The 14,538-nt window shown below is 65.2% G+C and overlaps 1 protein-coding gene across 25 annotated transcripts in view; it reads left to right on the top strand.

Annotated features, from left to right (window-relative positions):
• The window catches only part of NCOR2 (nuclear receptor corepressor 2), a 217,027-nt gene that overhangs the window by 176,468 nt on the left and 26,021 nt on the right, over positions 1 to 14,538 (top strand). For 21 of the 25 annotated variants that reach the window (XM_047827206.1, XM_047827205.1, XM_047827207.1 and 18 more), the window contains 7 exons: positions 6,003 to 6,123; positions 7,085 to 7,241; positions 11,225 to 11,389; positions 12,395 to 12,534; positions 13,254 to 13,356; positions 13,528 to 13,632; positions 13,953 to 14,056. In XM_047827206.1, coding sequence (XP_047683162.1) covers positions 6,003 to 6,123; positions 7,085 to 7,241; positions 11,225 to 11,389; positions 12,395 to 12,534; positions 13,254 to 13,356; positions 13,528 to 13,632; positions 13,953 to 14,056 — 895 coding nt within the window. The remainder of the gene's footprint in view (positions 1 to 6,002; positions 6,124 to 7,084; positions 7,242 to 11,224; positions 11,390 to 12,394; positions 12,535 to 13,253; positions 13,357 to 13,527; positions 13,633 to 13,952; positions 14,057 to 14,538) is intronic. The other 4 variants (XM_047827211.1, XM_047827222.1, XM_047827215.1 and 1 more) reach the window with 3 other exon arrangements.

The raw sequence follows: 14,538 nt of genomic DNA on the forward strand, positions 1-14,538 counted from the left end.
TGCCGTTTCTGTTTGGACGCCACTGGTTCTGAGACGCGTTCCTCCCTTTCTCACTTTTGTCTCTGCCCCTGGCACAGGATGGTTCTCACCCCAAGCCCTGGAGCTCTGGATTTTAGCCACTTTCGGCACAGGTGCTTGGGGACCCTGAGACCCTCGGCCAGAAGCAAAGCTCATACCCCGGATTCGGGGCCGGTTGCGGGCAGCGGAGGGCAGAGGTCCAGAGGCCCACTCCCACCCACATCTGGACCCTGGAGGAATGTTTTCTAGTGAGGCAGGCGGGTCATTTTTATTTTGACTAAAAACAGTGCGGTCTGTTGTCTCTCCTCTCCCGTCTCTCGGAAAAGTTCTGGGCAGAGAGAGAGGGAGGAAAATCTGACTTTCAAATCGCCGAGTTCACTCGGAGCCTTTCCTCTGCCCCGTGATTCACCTTGGGGCACGTTAGAATGGCAAGTTCTAGAACATTCCATGGGGAAATGAGATTCATCCAGAGCTCGTTGGGTCTTCACACGTTCCACAAAAGGAGGTGAGCCATGTTGTCCCCAGGTTTCCGTCTCCAGGGGTCCCTGGGGGCCACCACCGGCAGCCTCACCCCACCTGTGTCAGGAGGAGGACAGTCTGGTGGGTGGCCCTGTGACAGGCAGAGGCCGGGCCAGCTTCCGGGGGCTCAGAGCTCCTGAGCTTGCCCTTGGAAAACAGTGCCCTCAGTGGAGGATTGGGCCCACGGCCAGGGTCCAGCCACTCCGCTCGCTCTTTGTGCCTGGGTAATGGGGTCAGGGCGGACTGCTCCCCACCCTGCTCCTGCTGGCCGTGGGGACGGAGTCATGGAAACATATGTTTCTGCTCTTAGCGGGAAGAGTGCTGAGCTCATGGGGCAGCCGTGCTGATAAGCCGCCTCCCGGAGTGTGTTTGGGCTCACGTGGCCTGCCCAGACTGGGGAGCGGGGAAGCCTGGGCTCAGCCCCCCTCACCCCCTGGATCCCTCTGGCCAGGCCTGGAGGCCCCGCACCCCCAGCAGAACAGCCCCAACCTGGGGAACGTGTCCTCCCCCTGCCCCGTCCTGCTGGGTCTGGCTCTGTCCCCTCTTCCTGCCTGGACGTCCAGCATTCGATCCCCGGGGAGCAGCAGCCCCGGGCTGGGAGTCAGGACACCTGGTTTAGTCACGCCCTGTGTGACCGAGGCTGGGCCCCCGCCCTCAGAGCCAGGCTGGACTGAGGCCAGCTTGCTGACCTCTTCCTGGCTGGCCGCCTGCCACCCCTCCCTCCCCTCTCCCCCCCCCCCCCCCCCCCCCCCAGCCGCGGCCGCGCAGGCAAGATGCGTCAGAGCAGGCCCTGGCAGCCAGGGCCTCCCGGAAGGGCTGGCGGGATGGGTGGGCCCCCGCACGACCCCAGGTCCTGGCCGCCTGCCCCCCGCCCTCCTTCCCGCCTGGCGGCCCTGCTGTGGTGAGCCGGGCGGCCCTGGACGCGCCCAAGATGCGTGTGGTTCTGGCCCCCGCCGGCCGACCTTTGGAGGGAGGAATCCTATTCTGCTCTCGCTGTCTGTCACCTTCTGCAGGCAGCTTGGCCGGGAGTTTTCTTGGCTGCCGACCAGAGATAGTGGCCCCGATTGCAAAGCCTAGAGCTCGCCTGCCCTCCTCTGTCCCAGTTTCCAGAGAAGGTGCCTTGGCACTTTCTCGTGGGCTGGAGACCTCGGAGAGCCCCTTCCCCTGGGCCTCAGTGTCCCCGCTGTGGGCTCACCGTGAGCGGCACAGACAGGCCTGGTGCCAGGCTCACACACGCTAGGTGCTCGGCGAACAGCTTGCCGCCTGTGGGTCCGCTGCGGGAACGCTGCAGGTTTCCTCCAAGAGCCGCTGGAGTGTGGGTTCTTCCACCGCGCCCCTGAAATTCTGCAAGAATCCTGCCAGCAGTTTCCCTGTCGTTGCTTTATTCCGTAAATCACTGGGCACCGGTGCGCGTCAGGTGCCCTTCTAGGTGTGAGGGATGCTGGGAACAGAACGGGTGAGCCCTGATTCCAGAGCGCTTCTGCTCTGGTGGGAGCGGCCAGCAAGGCACGGGAACATTAAAGGGGCGGAACAACTGTTCCTGTGATGAGTGGGTGATGGGAAGATCGGGGTGTGGGGAGCAGTCAGGGAGGCCTCTGAGGAGGTGGCGTGGGAGGGCGATCAGAGCCGGTGGTGGGAGGTGTGGGCAGGAACAGGCAGTGGAAAGGCCCTGTGGCCGCATGAGCTTCTGCTCGGTGGAGGCCAAAGAGGCCTGCGGTGGGGTGGAGCGAGGGAGATGGGCAGGGGAGAAGGTGACAGAGGAGGTGACAGGTTCCCTCCCTCTCCAGCCCCAGCGTGGCAGCGAGGATGATCTCAGCCTGGTGATAACGGGGAAGCCAAGGGGGGCACTAGTGAAGAGGGGCGCCCTGTCGCAGACCCAGAGCGTCCCCAGCCCCCTGTTGCTCATCGGTCACCCCCCCTCCAGCCCTGGCCCTCCAGCGTGGGAAGGAAACCCACAGTGACTGGGAGATCCCCTGTCCCGCTCAGCCCAGGGTGCTGCTGTCGGTATTCTGTGCGTGTGCTCCCTTGTTCCCCCAGAGAACAGTTCCCGGTGGCAGGGGTGGGGAGGGGGTGACGGTCCTCGTGCCCATTTTACAGATGAGGAAACTGAGGCACAGTGGTTCAGTCATACGGCTGAAAGTGGGGTTCGAACGGGGAGCGTGAGCCCTGAACTGCTCCGGGCCGTGCTGCCGCCTTCCCCTGCCTCTCCCGGGTCACATGGCTGGTGCCAGGCTCCGAGAGCCCCGCCCCACCCGGGCCTCCCGAGAGGAAAATAAAAGCTGCTGTCTTCCAAGAAAACAAAGGAAAGAGAACAGAGGCCCAGCCGCCCCTGAGGAGGCTCCTGGAGGCGGTGCTCAGCCGCTGTGGCTGCTGGAACGCCGGGAGGTTGGGAGCGGTGGGAGCGCCCGTCTTCCCGTGCCTTTGGGGGTTCCAGACCCTGAGGCCTGTGAGGGACTTGAACCCAGACCCTTGCTCTGGGATGCCACCCTCTTACAGCGAGGGGTGGGGCTGGCTGCGGAGTGTGGCGCCCGTGGCCCCAGTCCCCACTGAGCTCCTGCCTCCCTCTGTGGGCGTGCTCAGGCAAGAGGGGTCCGGGTCTCCGTGCGTGCCCCCAGCGCTTGCTTGTGGAGAGCCTTAGAGGGGCAGCCCCTGCCCTTGTGCCCTCCAGTCTGGCTTGCCCCTCCCTGGGTGAGGAGGTGGGGAAACCAAGGCAGGCACGGGCTCCAGGGGAAGGCCCTGGTTCACGGCCCAGTCGGCGGGGACCAGACACTTTGCTTTACGCGTGTTCTAAAAGCACTTACGCAGACACAAAACGTTACTTCTCAACTTTAGTACTTGCGTCTGTGTTTTTGTCTATGCATCAGATACGACATCTTACTGTCCCTGGAAGCAATACGGTTAATCAAACTCTTGATTTTATGGCTGGCATACAGTACGTTCTTTTTTTTTCTTTTTTCTCGTGACAGCTTTATTGAGATATGATTCACATAGCGTACTACATAGCCGTTAACGTGCACAGCTGAGCGGAGCGGGTTTTAGTCTGTTCACAGAGACGTGTGGCCATCACGGCCGTCGAAGCCCAGAACGTTTTCGTCACCCCCCACCCCCACCCCAGAGAAACGCTGTGCTCAGCCCCCCTCCCCGCGCCGCCCCCGGCCCCCGGCCCCCCACTCCCCTGGCTTCTGTCTCTGGATTTGCCTCCTCTGGGCATTTCATCCCGGTGGATTCATGCGTGTGGCCTTTTGCGTCTGGCTTCTTTCACTTGGCACGTGGTTTTCCAGATCCTCCCGGTACTTTCTCCTCCTTACGGCTGATTCCTATTTCACCGTGTGGACGGACCACGTTTTGTGTATCCTTGAAGCCGATTTTGGGCACATGGGTGGTTTCTCGCCTTTTGGCTGTGGCGACAGTGCCTCTGCGACCTTAGCGAACCGACCTTGTGCGTGCGTGTGTGGACCCGTGTTCTCAGTTCTCCTGGGCAGACGCCCCCAGAGTGGGACCGCCAGGTCAGATGGTAACCGTCTTGCCTTTGCAGTAACTGCCAGGCTTCTTCCGCAGCGGCTGCAGCGTGTTCGCTCTTAAGTTCAGGTTAACAAGGGCCCGTTGGTTTCGATGGATGCTGGCAGGCGGAGGGGAGGGGAGGCCGGGTGTGGGGGCAGTTGAGGCAGGTGGGGAACATCAGGACTGCTGATGGCGCGGGTGCTCACGCCCGTCGGGGTGCCTGGTGCAGGGGGGCAGGGAGGGGCAGTGGCCACAGGGGAGGGAGGCCCGAAGCCCTCGGAGCATAGCATGGGGAAGCCAAGGGGGGCACTAGCATAGGGCAGGTAGAGAGGTGAGGGCGGGCGGGAGGGGGAGCAGGCGGAGAGGACCGTGGAGGCTGGTGGAGCACGGAGAAGTCAGGACGACCTTCCCCCGCGCACCAGGGGCAGCCCCAGCGGGCGTCACCACGTCTGTCTCTGCTCAGCCGAGTGTGTGGCAGACGCGGGCGGGAGGCGGTACCCGCAGGACGGGCTGTCATGGCCGTGGCTCGGCGGCTCGGCCACCACGGAGAGCAGAAGGCACCCAGGCCTCGAGTCGGGTGTGCGCCCTGTTCCGTCCCCAGGAAGGAGGCACGTTTACCTCACGGCTGGGCGTCTGGCTCCGGCTGCTGGGCGCAGAGAGCCGCGAGCCACGTCCTCGTTGTCACGGCTCTTGCCTGGAAGGCAGCGGCTGTGGCTTACGGTCTGCACATGGAGTCGCCTGACCCGGTCATCACGGCACACAGTAGGGGCTGTGCCAACAGGGCCCTCTGGCCGTGGGGACCCGGCCTCAGCTTTGCCACCCCCCCGCCCCCGGATGAGTCCCGGCCAGAGCCAGTGCCCTCGCACGCCCTGATGGGTCACCGGTGGCGTCCCGCAGGCAGAGATTGGATCCCGGGTCTCTCGGTGCTCCCCGGGCACAGCGCTGGGTCTGCTGTGTGCTCAGCAAGTGCAGGTCTTGGGAGGGACTCAGGAGCTGGGCGGGAACCTGGCAGCCCCGGTGGGTAGGTGAGGGTCAGGCTGGGGCAGACTGAGATCCCACCCCAGAGACCCCTTGCCAACGAGGGAGGCAGATAGGGGTTGTGGCAGCTTACTGTGCCCAGTACTCTGGGGTTTCCTGGAAATCCCTGAGGACTTCCTGAAGGAGGTGACACCCATGAAGAGGGCAGGCTGTGTCTGGGTGCCCCTGCAGGGGCAGGGCCCTGTCCCTGGCGTCCATTTGGGCCCTGCCAGGTGCCCTGTGCGGGTTCCCGGTCGTGTGCGTCAGCAGCAGACGAGGCGACCGCGCTCTGCGGGATGAAGCACTTACGGGCCCGGTTCGGCTCGCGGCCATGCTTGTGGCTGATGGGCAGACGGGTGCACGCTGACCGGGCCCTCCACATGAAGCTTGCAGCCTGCCTGCTTTCAGCGCCTCAAAAGCGGCGGGCCGGTGAGGTGCGAGTTCTGGTTCAGCGGGTGGCTTCCCCGGCTCCTGCCTCCAGTACGTGGGGTCCACTCAGCTCCACGCCGGGCACCTGAGCCTCCCCTATTTGGGTGATGAGTAATCTCCCTGAATCTCTTAAGCTCGCCGAGCCTTAATCTGGTTGAGTCTTCGGCTTTGCTGCAGCTCTGGAAGAGCCCTGCGCGGCGCGGGCCTTGAGTCCCGGCTTCCCTGGGACTTTGCTTGCCTGGGGCTGTCTCAGGGGGGGTATTGAATCCTGGCCTGGGCCTCTGGGCTGGGCTTGGAGCGGGTCTTGGCTCCTCACGGACCCGGCCGGGACCAGAGGAGGGAGGGAGGAGTCGCCTGGCCCCGTTCCCCACCCCCCCCGAGTCCTGGTTGGTCTCCTCGGCCAGGTGACCCTGGACATTTGCCCCGCTTCTGGCGGCCCCCTCCGGCCGGGTGCTGCAGGGCTGGAGCCCGGGGAGGCCAGCGGTGAGCCTGTGGGCTGACGCTCCTCTCCCCCTCAGGCTGCTGTCACCACGGCCCAGCCTCCTCACCCCGAGCAGTGACACCAGGGCCAGCGCCTCCCCCCAGAAGCCGCTGGACCTGAAGCAGCTGAAGCAGCGGGCGGCCGCCATACCCCCGATCGTGAGTGCCCGGGCGTCCCTCCCGCACCCCAGGACTCCTGCGAGGAAGGCAGCAGCCCCCCGCGCCCCCCACCTGCAGCCCCGGTTCAGGGAGGCAGCGCAGGAGGGCGGGTGCCCGACTCCGGGGGGGCCGGGGGGGGGGGCAGCACCTGCAGCCTCGCTCTTCTCGGCCCTTCCCGGCAGCCTCCTGTTTCCTGGAGAAATCCCCATGGAGATGAGGCGGGAACAGCTCCAGGGCTCTGGCGGGCGTGCAGGGTGGGGCTCTGGAGGAACCAGGGAGCTTGCGGCCTGCGGGTCTCCCTCCCGCCCTCCCGGCCCGGGGCCCGCGCGGGCCCTTGCGGCCCAAGGGGCCGCGCCCACCGTGCCCACCTCCGCCCTGCCCCCCGAGGCTTCTCCAGAGCTCCCCCAGACCAGGGAGGGCAGGACATCCCCCGGCTGTCTCAGCACCGTGGGCAGAAAGGTGGGGCCTCCCCTGTTCTAAACAAGAGACCCTGTGGGAGGCTCCCCAGGAGAGGCTGTGGGGAGGCTCGAGGCCGCGCAGGCAGCCCCTTGGAGGAGCCCCCTCGTCACAACGGCCCGGCCTCTGCCAAGGCCGCTCCTCTCTGAGGAGGTGTGCCCGGGCTCCCTGTGTGCGGCTGGGGGGCTGCGGGCTGAGGGGCTTTCGGAGTGACGGGCACGGGGCGGGCCAGGCTGTACGGCCAGCTGCCGGGGCCGGGCGCGGTCCTGCTCGTCCGTCCCGACCTCCCAGACCCGCGGAGACTCGGGGCAGGGGGCACGGGCGGCCACACCCCGCGCCCTTTCTGCAAAGACCTACCCTCCCGCCCCCTGAGCTGCGTGCCTTTGAACACCTCGCCGCCTTGGCCTTCGGGCTTGTCACCTGCGGGGGGCCTGGAAGGCTTTCCCCGATCTCTGCGGCCCACGGACGGGCTGTCAAGATACCCATTTCCCCTCGCTTCCCGCAGCAGGTCACCAAAGTCCATGAGCCCCCCCGGGAGGACGCGGCTCCCCCTGCCCCCCCTCCGCCACAGCACCTGCAGCCGGAGAACGACGCCCCCCAGCAGCCCGGCAACAGCCCCCGAGGCAAAAGCAGGAGCCCCGTGCCTCCTGCTGAGAAGGAGGGTGAGTGGGTGCCCGTGGCCGTGGTGGAGAGTAGGGGGGCGTGGGGGGCACGACGGGGACGGGGATGAGGGCCGTCCGTGCGCGTGGGCCGGCTGTCGCGGCTCCGAGCCTGTCGGGGCAGGCGAGCCGGGTAGGTGAGCGGAAGCGGTGGAGGCGAGGCAGTGGGGCATGCTGGGAACGGTGGCGAACCGGGAGCTCCTGGTCTGAGGCGGGCACCTGCTGGCTTCTGCCGAGTCCCCCCGTGGCGGTGCGGGCCTGCTGTTGTTCTTCCAGAGAAGCCAGGAACCCGTGTTTTCACGTGAGATCTGGTTTCTCGGCACTGGCAACGTTAAAAGTTGTTCAAAGACGCCGTGTCTGCACGTAAGCGCGTCTGTGGCGCAGCCTCTGATTCCACGGGATTCCGCCCACGTGTGAGCTTCTCGAGCCGTAGAGGAGGCTCGGCGCCCAGCTGGCAGCGGCTCTGGGCCCCGGGCCGGAAGGGCTGCCCCACTCCAGCGCTCACCCTGACCTTGCTCCAGGCCGAGGTCGCCGGGTCCAGCGGGGAGCCCGTGGGGTGATTCCCGGAGCAGCTGTGTTACAGCAGCTGCCCGGGGCGCGCTTTGTTGTGGCCACGGGAAGCTCAAGGTCAGGAGACGGGCCAGGCGTGGTTTCTTGTGCTCTGCGGTTCCTCTCCGCCTCACACTCCCCATCGGGCCCAGGAAGTTCCAGGCCCGTGTCCCCGAAGGGGCGCCCTTCCCCGTTCAGCCTGGCGCGCGGTGGGTCGGTGCGCATCAGAGGTGCTGGGCGCAGTTCCTCCAGGGGCCCCCGCCCCGCGCCGGGCCAGCCTCGGGTCCCGCTGGCCGCTCGAGGGGTCGGAGGGCGGGTGCCACCTGCACCCGCTTCTCACGTACAGAGCCCTTCCCTAGGAAGCCGGATTGGCCCTTGGCCGTGGGCCCCCTTGAGGGTGCTGCTGTGCGGCTGTGTGAGAACAAAAAGCAGGGCCGTCCCTGAGGGAGGGCCGCTCCACGCTTCCCACTAGTGACACGGGCCTGCCAGACATGCCCCGTGTAGTCATCCTGCCCCCTCGCCTCCCCGCGTCCGCTCTCCTCTGCTGCGCGAAGTCTTAGACGCCACCCACACGGGTGGGCGGGGGTGCATCCTGGCCGGCACGCAGGCTGTCTGCTGGCCACTGGGTCGGGACACTTGTTGAACACCTGTGATGGCCGAGTGCCGTGCCAGGCGGCGGAGAGTTGGCAGTGAGCAAGGTGAAGGGATTGAGGGCTCTTTTTGTGGTTGAGAAGGACGTTAAGCCAGGACACACACAGAAAGAAGGAGTCATTCACGTAATTAAAGAACGAAACGGGGTCGGGGAGGCTCAGAGGAGGGGTCTCTGTGGAGGTGAGGTCATGGGAAGATGTGGGGAAAGGGCATTCATTCCAGGCAGAGGGAATAGCACATGCAAAGGCCCTGGGGTAGGGACAAGCTTGGTGTGTTTGGGGAGCTGCCAAAAGGTGGATATGGGCGGTGAGGGGGTAGGAGAGAGGATCAGAGCAGGAAAACTGGGGCCCGGATTATGTAGGGCCTCGTAGGCCACGGTGCCACAGGGATTCTGTCTCGGGTGTAAGAGAGGCCTCTTTGGGAGGCATTTTGATGTGTCTGTGCTGTGGGGAGTAATCTGATTTATATTTTGGTAAGATGTCCCTCTCTCTCTGGCCATTGTTGAGGAGGAAGGGCTACAGGGAGTTGTGGGCAGATGGGGGAGGCCACCGTGCTGCTCCCGACCAGCTGTGGTGGCAGTCTGGACTGCAGGGATGACCGCGGAGGCGGGGAGTTTGTTTCAGAGGCAGAAGGCAGCCGGGCCTGCTGAGGGACCCGAGTGGGGATGAGGGCGCGGGGTGTCTGCCTTCTCCCGGGACCCTGCCAGCCCCCCACGCTGGGACCAGGGCGCCTCACTACGGGGAGGAGCCGGGCCTGGCTCTGGAGAACATTCCAGGCTCGGGGCACCAGCCCAGGGGTTTGCTGCGTGGCAAGGCCAGGGCCCCAAGCAGCTCTGACCCGTGCCGGATCTGAGCAGGGCTAGGCCACCCTCGGGTGGCCGGGCATCACCCGGGGCCAGCCAGGACCTGCTGGGACAGGTCATGGGCGCGTCCTGGGTGCCACCACCGGTGGTTTCTGATTGCAGCGGGACGGAGGGGGGGGGGGGGGCGCTGTTTTCCTGGAACGGCTCCCTGCGGCAGACAGCGCCCCTGGCCTCAGGCACCATTCTGGTCTCTCGGGAGCTCCTCTGCTTCCTGGCTCCTGCGTGGGCTCCCCCGGGGCCAGCTGGAGGAACAGGTTGTCTCTCCAGGCCCCTGGCCTCCCGCCCAGGCTGGCCCGGCCCCAGGAGCCCCCCCCCAGCCCCCACCCCTGCCCACCACAGCCCAGGCTGAGCTGCAGGAGGCAGGGGGGGTAGCTGGACGAGCAAGGCCCAGGGGGGGTGTTCAGGCCAGGCCCTGTGGGGGCGCCTCCATCAGAGGCTGTTGAATCCCTACACGGGGTTGTTCCCCACATCTGCGACCCCCTCCTGTGGGCTGCCCGCCTCACCAGGGCATGGGTCCAGGGGGCTCGGTCTCTCGTGGGAGAGATGTGGAGAATCCGGAGCGGGCCCACCTGTGCCCATGGCAGGCCTCACTGCTCCGTGCTAATGCTCCCGTGGGCCTTCAGAACCTCCCTGCGCCATCGGAGGTGGCCCGAGAGACGACACCTGCCCGCTGTTCCTGCCCCAGGGGTGGAGAGTTTTGGGGTTTCCCAGTTGTGTCTCCTGCCTGGCTTCTCAGCCACTCACCTCCCCTAGTCGCTGAGCCAGTTCTCAAGGGAGAGGTTTGGAGCTTGGGGCAGATTTCAGGAGAGTAGGAGGTGGGCGGGCGAATGCCGTGACCACAGACCTGGGCCCCTGGCCTCTGGCCATGGCTGCGGGGTGTCCCCAGGCCTGAGAACCTGGGGCCAGCTTTCATTCATCTTCCTGTGGGCACAGTGCCTAGTGACGGTTAAGGTCACAGTCTGTAGCCTGACTGCCCGGGCTCGAAGCTGCTTCCCCTCCCAGCGGTGGGCCTTTGACCTGATGACTTTGCCTCTCCTGGCCTCAGTTTTCCCAGCTGTAAAATGGAGACGGTGATAGTTCCGTTTAGGGTGCATTGAGGATAAACGAGTCGGTACACAAACAGGGCTTCGAGTGCCGGCTCGTGGGAGGCTGTGGGAGGGCCTTCGTCTCCTGTTCTGTTATCTGTAGCTGCAGAGGCCAGGAGGTTGAGGGTTCAAATCCCGACTTGGCCACGTATTTGATGGTGGCCTTGGATAACTCCACTGATGTGTCTGTACCTCAGTCTCCCCCTCCACGCAACAGATCTAATAACGGTCTCCTTCTCGCAAACTTGCCCCTTGGATCCATGCTGGCGGGAAGCTTAGCACAGTGCCTGGCACACAGTACGTGCTCAGCGAACAGGCGGCCGTGGTGGTCGTTGTTATCCCAAGGGTCTGCACCTCCAGTCGGCCCTCCTGCCAGGGCATACGTATCGAAGCAAGCCTTCGTCACTGTGCAGAGGCCAGCGAGCTTGTTCTAGAAAGAGCCGGAGAGTCAATATTTCAGACTTTACGGGCCAGACGGTCTCTGCTGCGGCTACTCAGCTGTGCCGTAGACAGTAAATAAACGGGCGGACGCGGCCATGCTCCAGAGCGAGTGTCCATACAAAATCAGGCGGCGGGGCCCAGGCCACCAGCTCCAGCCCCTGCCTTGGAGGTTGGTCCAGGGTCCCTCGCTTGCCTGGCACGCTGCGGCTTAGAAGCCCCCTGGGATCTCAGGGGCTCAGGGTGGGGCTGGCCTGCAGACTTGGTGGGCTCCCAGCATAGTCCCCCTTACCATTGGCCAGGACCCCATCCTTGCCCAAGGCCAGTCCCGTGGGCGCAGGAGAGCCTTGTTTGGGCGGGGCTGGCCAAGTACGGCTGACGGCCCTGCCTCATCCCCTCAGCAGAGAAGCCTGTGTTCTTCTCGGCCTTTGCAGCTGACGGCCAGAAGCTGCCCACAGAGCCTCCGTGCTGGACGTCGGGCCTGCCCTTCCCTGTGCCCCCTCGTGAGGTGATCAAGGCCTCCCCGCACGCCCCTGACCCCTCGGCCTTCTCCTACGCCCCGCCCGGTGAGTAGCTCGGCCCGAGCTCGGTTGGCCAGTGCGGTCATTGGGTGCCAACTCTTGGCACTGGTTTGGAGCTGCATGCGGAGGGATCTTAGAATCTGATGGGGCCCAGCCAGAGGGATGGTCTCGTCGGTGAAGGAAAAGAAGGGGGTCTTTTGAGATTAGAGAAATGTGCAGGATTAGAGTCGAAGCCACTGGCAGTAGGGAGCCATAGGAGGTACTTGAGCTGGTGAGGGGGCAGCCCTAGAGTGGGGCTCTGTCTTCCACCAGTGACTTAGAGCTAGAGTATGGGCAGGTGGAAAGAAAAGTCTGGGGGGAAGGGAGGAGGGGAGGGACCTGCTTTGGTTTACAGATACGGTCAGCCCGGGGTTGAGATTCTTTCTGGGTCCTCCAGTCCTGCCGGGCCCCGCCAGCAACAGAAGTAGCACATCTGGGGACTGCTAAGGGCTGTGATGTCAGCAAAGGCCGTCCTAAGCAGAGCTGATCCCGAAGCATGAGTGGGATAAATGAGCCAGGAGCAAAACAGGGCGAGACAGGCCAGGCAGAGGAACTGCACGTGCAGAGGGTCGGAGGTAGGAAAGAGCGGGAGAAACTTGAGAAACAGAATCCGGCTGCCTTGGTGGAAGCTTGGTGCCCAAGCTGTGGGTCCGGGGAGACCACAGGCACCAGGTCGGGGGCACCTGAAAGCCGTGTCAAAGTTTAAGAGTTCATCCGGGGGGCAGTGGGGAGCCATGGAAGGTAAACAGCAAGGGGAGGATGTGAACCAGTAGGCTTTTCAGAATTCCTTTGAGGGGAATGGGCTGCTGTTGGCGGGGGAGGGGGTAAAGTGGGAACGGGGAGACCAGTTAAAGGGGGTCCGGGCTGGAGGTGAGGGGCTTACACGGGGGCTGGGCTGTGGCAGGGTGGAGGGAGGCTTCCCTAGGGAGGGAAGGGCGCATGTGGACAGGCGCCTGTGGGGGGTGGTCTGTCTGGCAGGGGCCCCGTGACGGACAGGCGTGTGCCCTACAGGTCACCCACTGCCCCTGGGCCTCCATGACAGCGCCCGGCCCGTCCTGCCTCGCCCACCCACCATCTCCAACCCGCCGCCCCTCATCTCCTCCGCTAAGCACCCCAGCGTCCTCGAGAGGCAAATGAACGCCATCTCCCAGGTGAGGCGGGAGGGTCAGCACCCCTCCCCCCCCCCCCGGAGCATCTGTGTGGCCTGGTGCCCAGAGAACAGCCCCTTCCTCTTTTGGGGTTCAGGCTTTCTGTCTGTAAAGCGGGGCATCGGAAACAACGGTGCCTCGGTGGGGGCTGGGCACCCGAGGGGCCGGGGTCGTCTCTGTGCCCTTCACTGCTAGAGTCCGAGCGGGCTGGAGTTTGCCCCAGGACCTGGGGACTCGGGCAGTCGAGAGCACGGACTCTGCAGCCAGACTGTGTGGCCTTGGGCAAATTACCTAAACTTGCTGTGCCTCGGTTTCCCCTCTGTGAAACGGAAGGTCGGATGCACTCGACAGCGCGTGGTGAGCCGTCTGTGGCTGCCTGCCCCTTCGCCTCCCTGACGTATCCGCCTGTGCGGGGAGGGGTGGGGCCAGGTGTCCGCTTTGCCCCGGACCACACGTGCGCACCGTTTCCTTTACGCCCCACCGGCTCCTGATGGCCGCTTCGCAGGTGAGGGGATCGAGGCCCAGGAGAGCTGGGGACTTGTCCGTGGTGACTCAGCTGAGCAGCGGCCTGGGACTTGAGCCCCCGGCTCCCCGCCTGCGTGGGATTCCGGCGTGCCCCTCCCCTTGGGCTCTCGCAGAAGGGGCGTCAGGACGCTCTGGCTGGGCGTGTGGTGGAGGGACTGCGAGGGCGCCCGTGAACCCGTGACCTCTGCCCCCCACAGGGAATGTCGGTGCAGCTCCACGTCCCTTACTCAGAGCACGCCAAGGCCCCTGTGGGCCCCATCACCATGGGGCTGCCCCTTGCCATGGACCCCAAGAAGCTGGGTAAGGATCTGGGCCCCCTACCTCGATGGCCCGGGCGGGGCTCCAGCTGTCCACGTTGGGGGCTTGAGGGGAGGGTGCCGAAGCCCGGCCCCTGGGTAGGGCTAGGTGGGGGCCGTCGCTCCAGGCCCCTGCACCTGTGCTGCGTGGCTCACCGCTCTCACCCGTCCCCAGCGCCCTTCAGCGGAGTGAAGCAGGAGCAGCTGTCCCCGCGGGGCCAGGCTGGGCCCCCAGAGAACCTGGGGGTGCCCACAGCCCAGGAGACATCTGTGCTGAGAGGTGAGGGCGTGAGGGGTGGGCGTGAGGCCCGGATCCTGCCCTGCGTCCCTAGCGGGTGCCCCTCTGCTCTTTGGAGGAGGGTCGAGGCAGGAACGGGTACTTTGATCCCAAATCTGAGGATCATCAGCTCCCACAGGGTCCAGAACCCTGTCTTCCTGATTGTTTACCTTGCCATTTAGGGCCAGGGGGACCTTCTGCCCCAGGGGAGACCCCAAGGGGGGACTTGCCAGTCACCAGGAGCCCAGCTGGGTGGGTTTTAGGGCCGGGACCTGGGAAGGGGTTGTGGACACCCTTTATGCCCCGTGTCTCGTGTCTTTTAGGGACGTCTCTGGGCTCGGTTCCGGGAGGAAGCATCACCAAGGGCATCCCCGGCACGCGGGTGCCTTCTGAGAGCCCCATCACGTACCGTGGCTCCATCACCCACGTAGGTGTCCCGGGGCACCGCACGAGGGGCGGGGGGAGGACCCGCGGGCCGCGGCTCCAGACGCGGCCCTGACCGCAGGCAGAGCCGTGGGCCGGCCCCTCTGTTCCCCCTGGTGCCACCGCGTGGCACCTGTCTCGGTGGGTGTGATGATGTCCTGGGCACAGCAGCTCGTTCCGTGGTCGTTTCTCTTGTCTGTGTGGAGCCACGCACCCCAGGTGCTGAGCAAAACGCAGAAGTGGCTGCTCCCAGGGGGCCGACTGGGTAGCCGGAGGACGTAGGCCAGGGCTCACATGCCGTGAGAACGGGGCGGGTGACTTCAGAGTGCCCGGTGCTCCAAACTGAGTGACATACCATGATTCAGAATGCCCGGGACTGCTGAGGCCACACGGACGGGCAAGTCGGGGAGACTTCTCGGGGGTGAGCCTCCTGCAGGAGTCTCGGAATAGCGAGTGGGCGCGTCTCCGCACGGGCGAGGGCCAGTG

The sequence above is a fragment of the Prionailurus viverrinus genome, chromosome D3, assembly GCF_022837055.1.
Source record: "Prionailurus viverrinus isolate Anna chromosome D3, UM_Priviv_1.0, whole genome shotgun sequence".
NCBI classification, from domain to species: domain Eukaryota; kingdom Metazoa; phylum Chordata; class Mammalia; order Carnivora; family Felidae; genus Prionailurus; species Prionailurus viverrinus.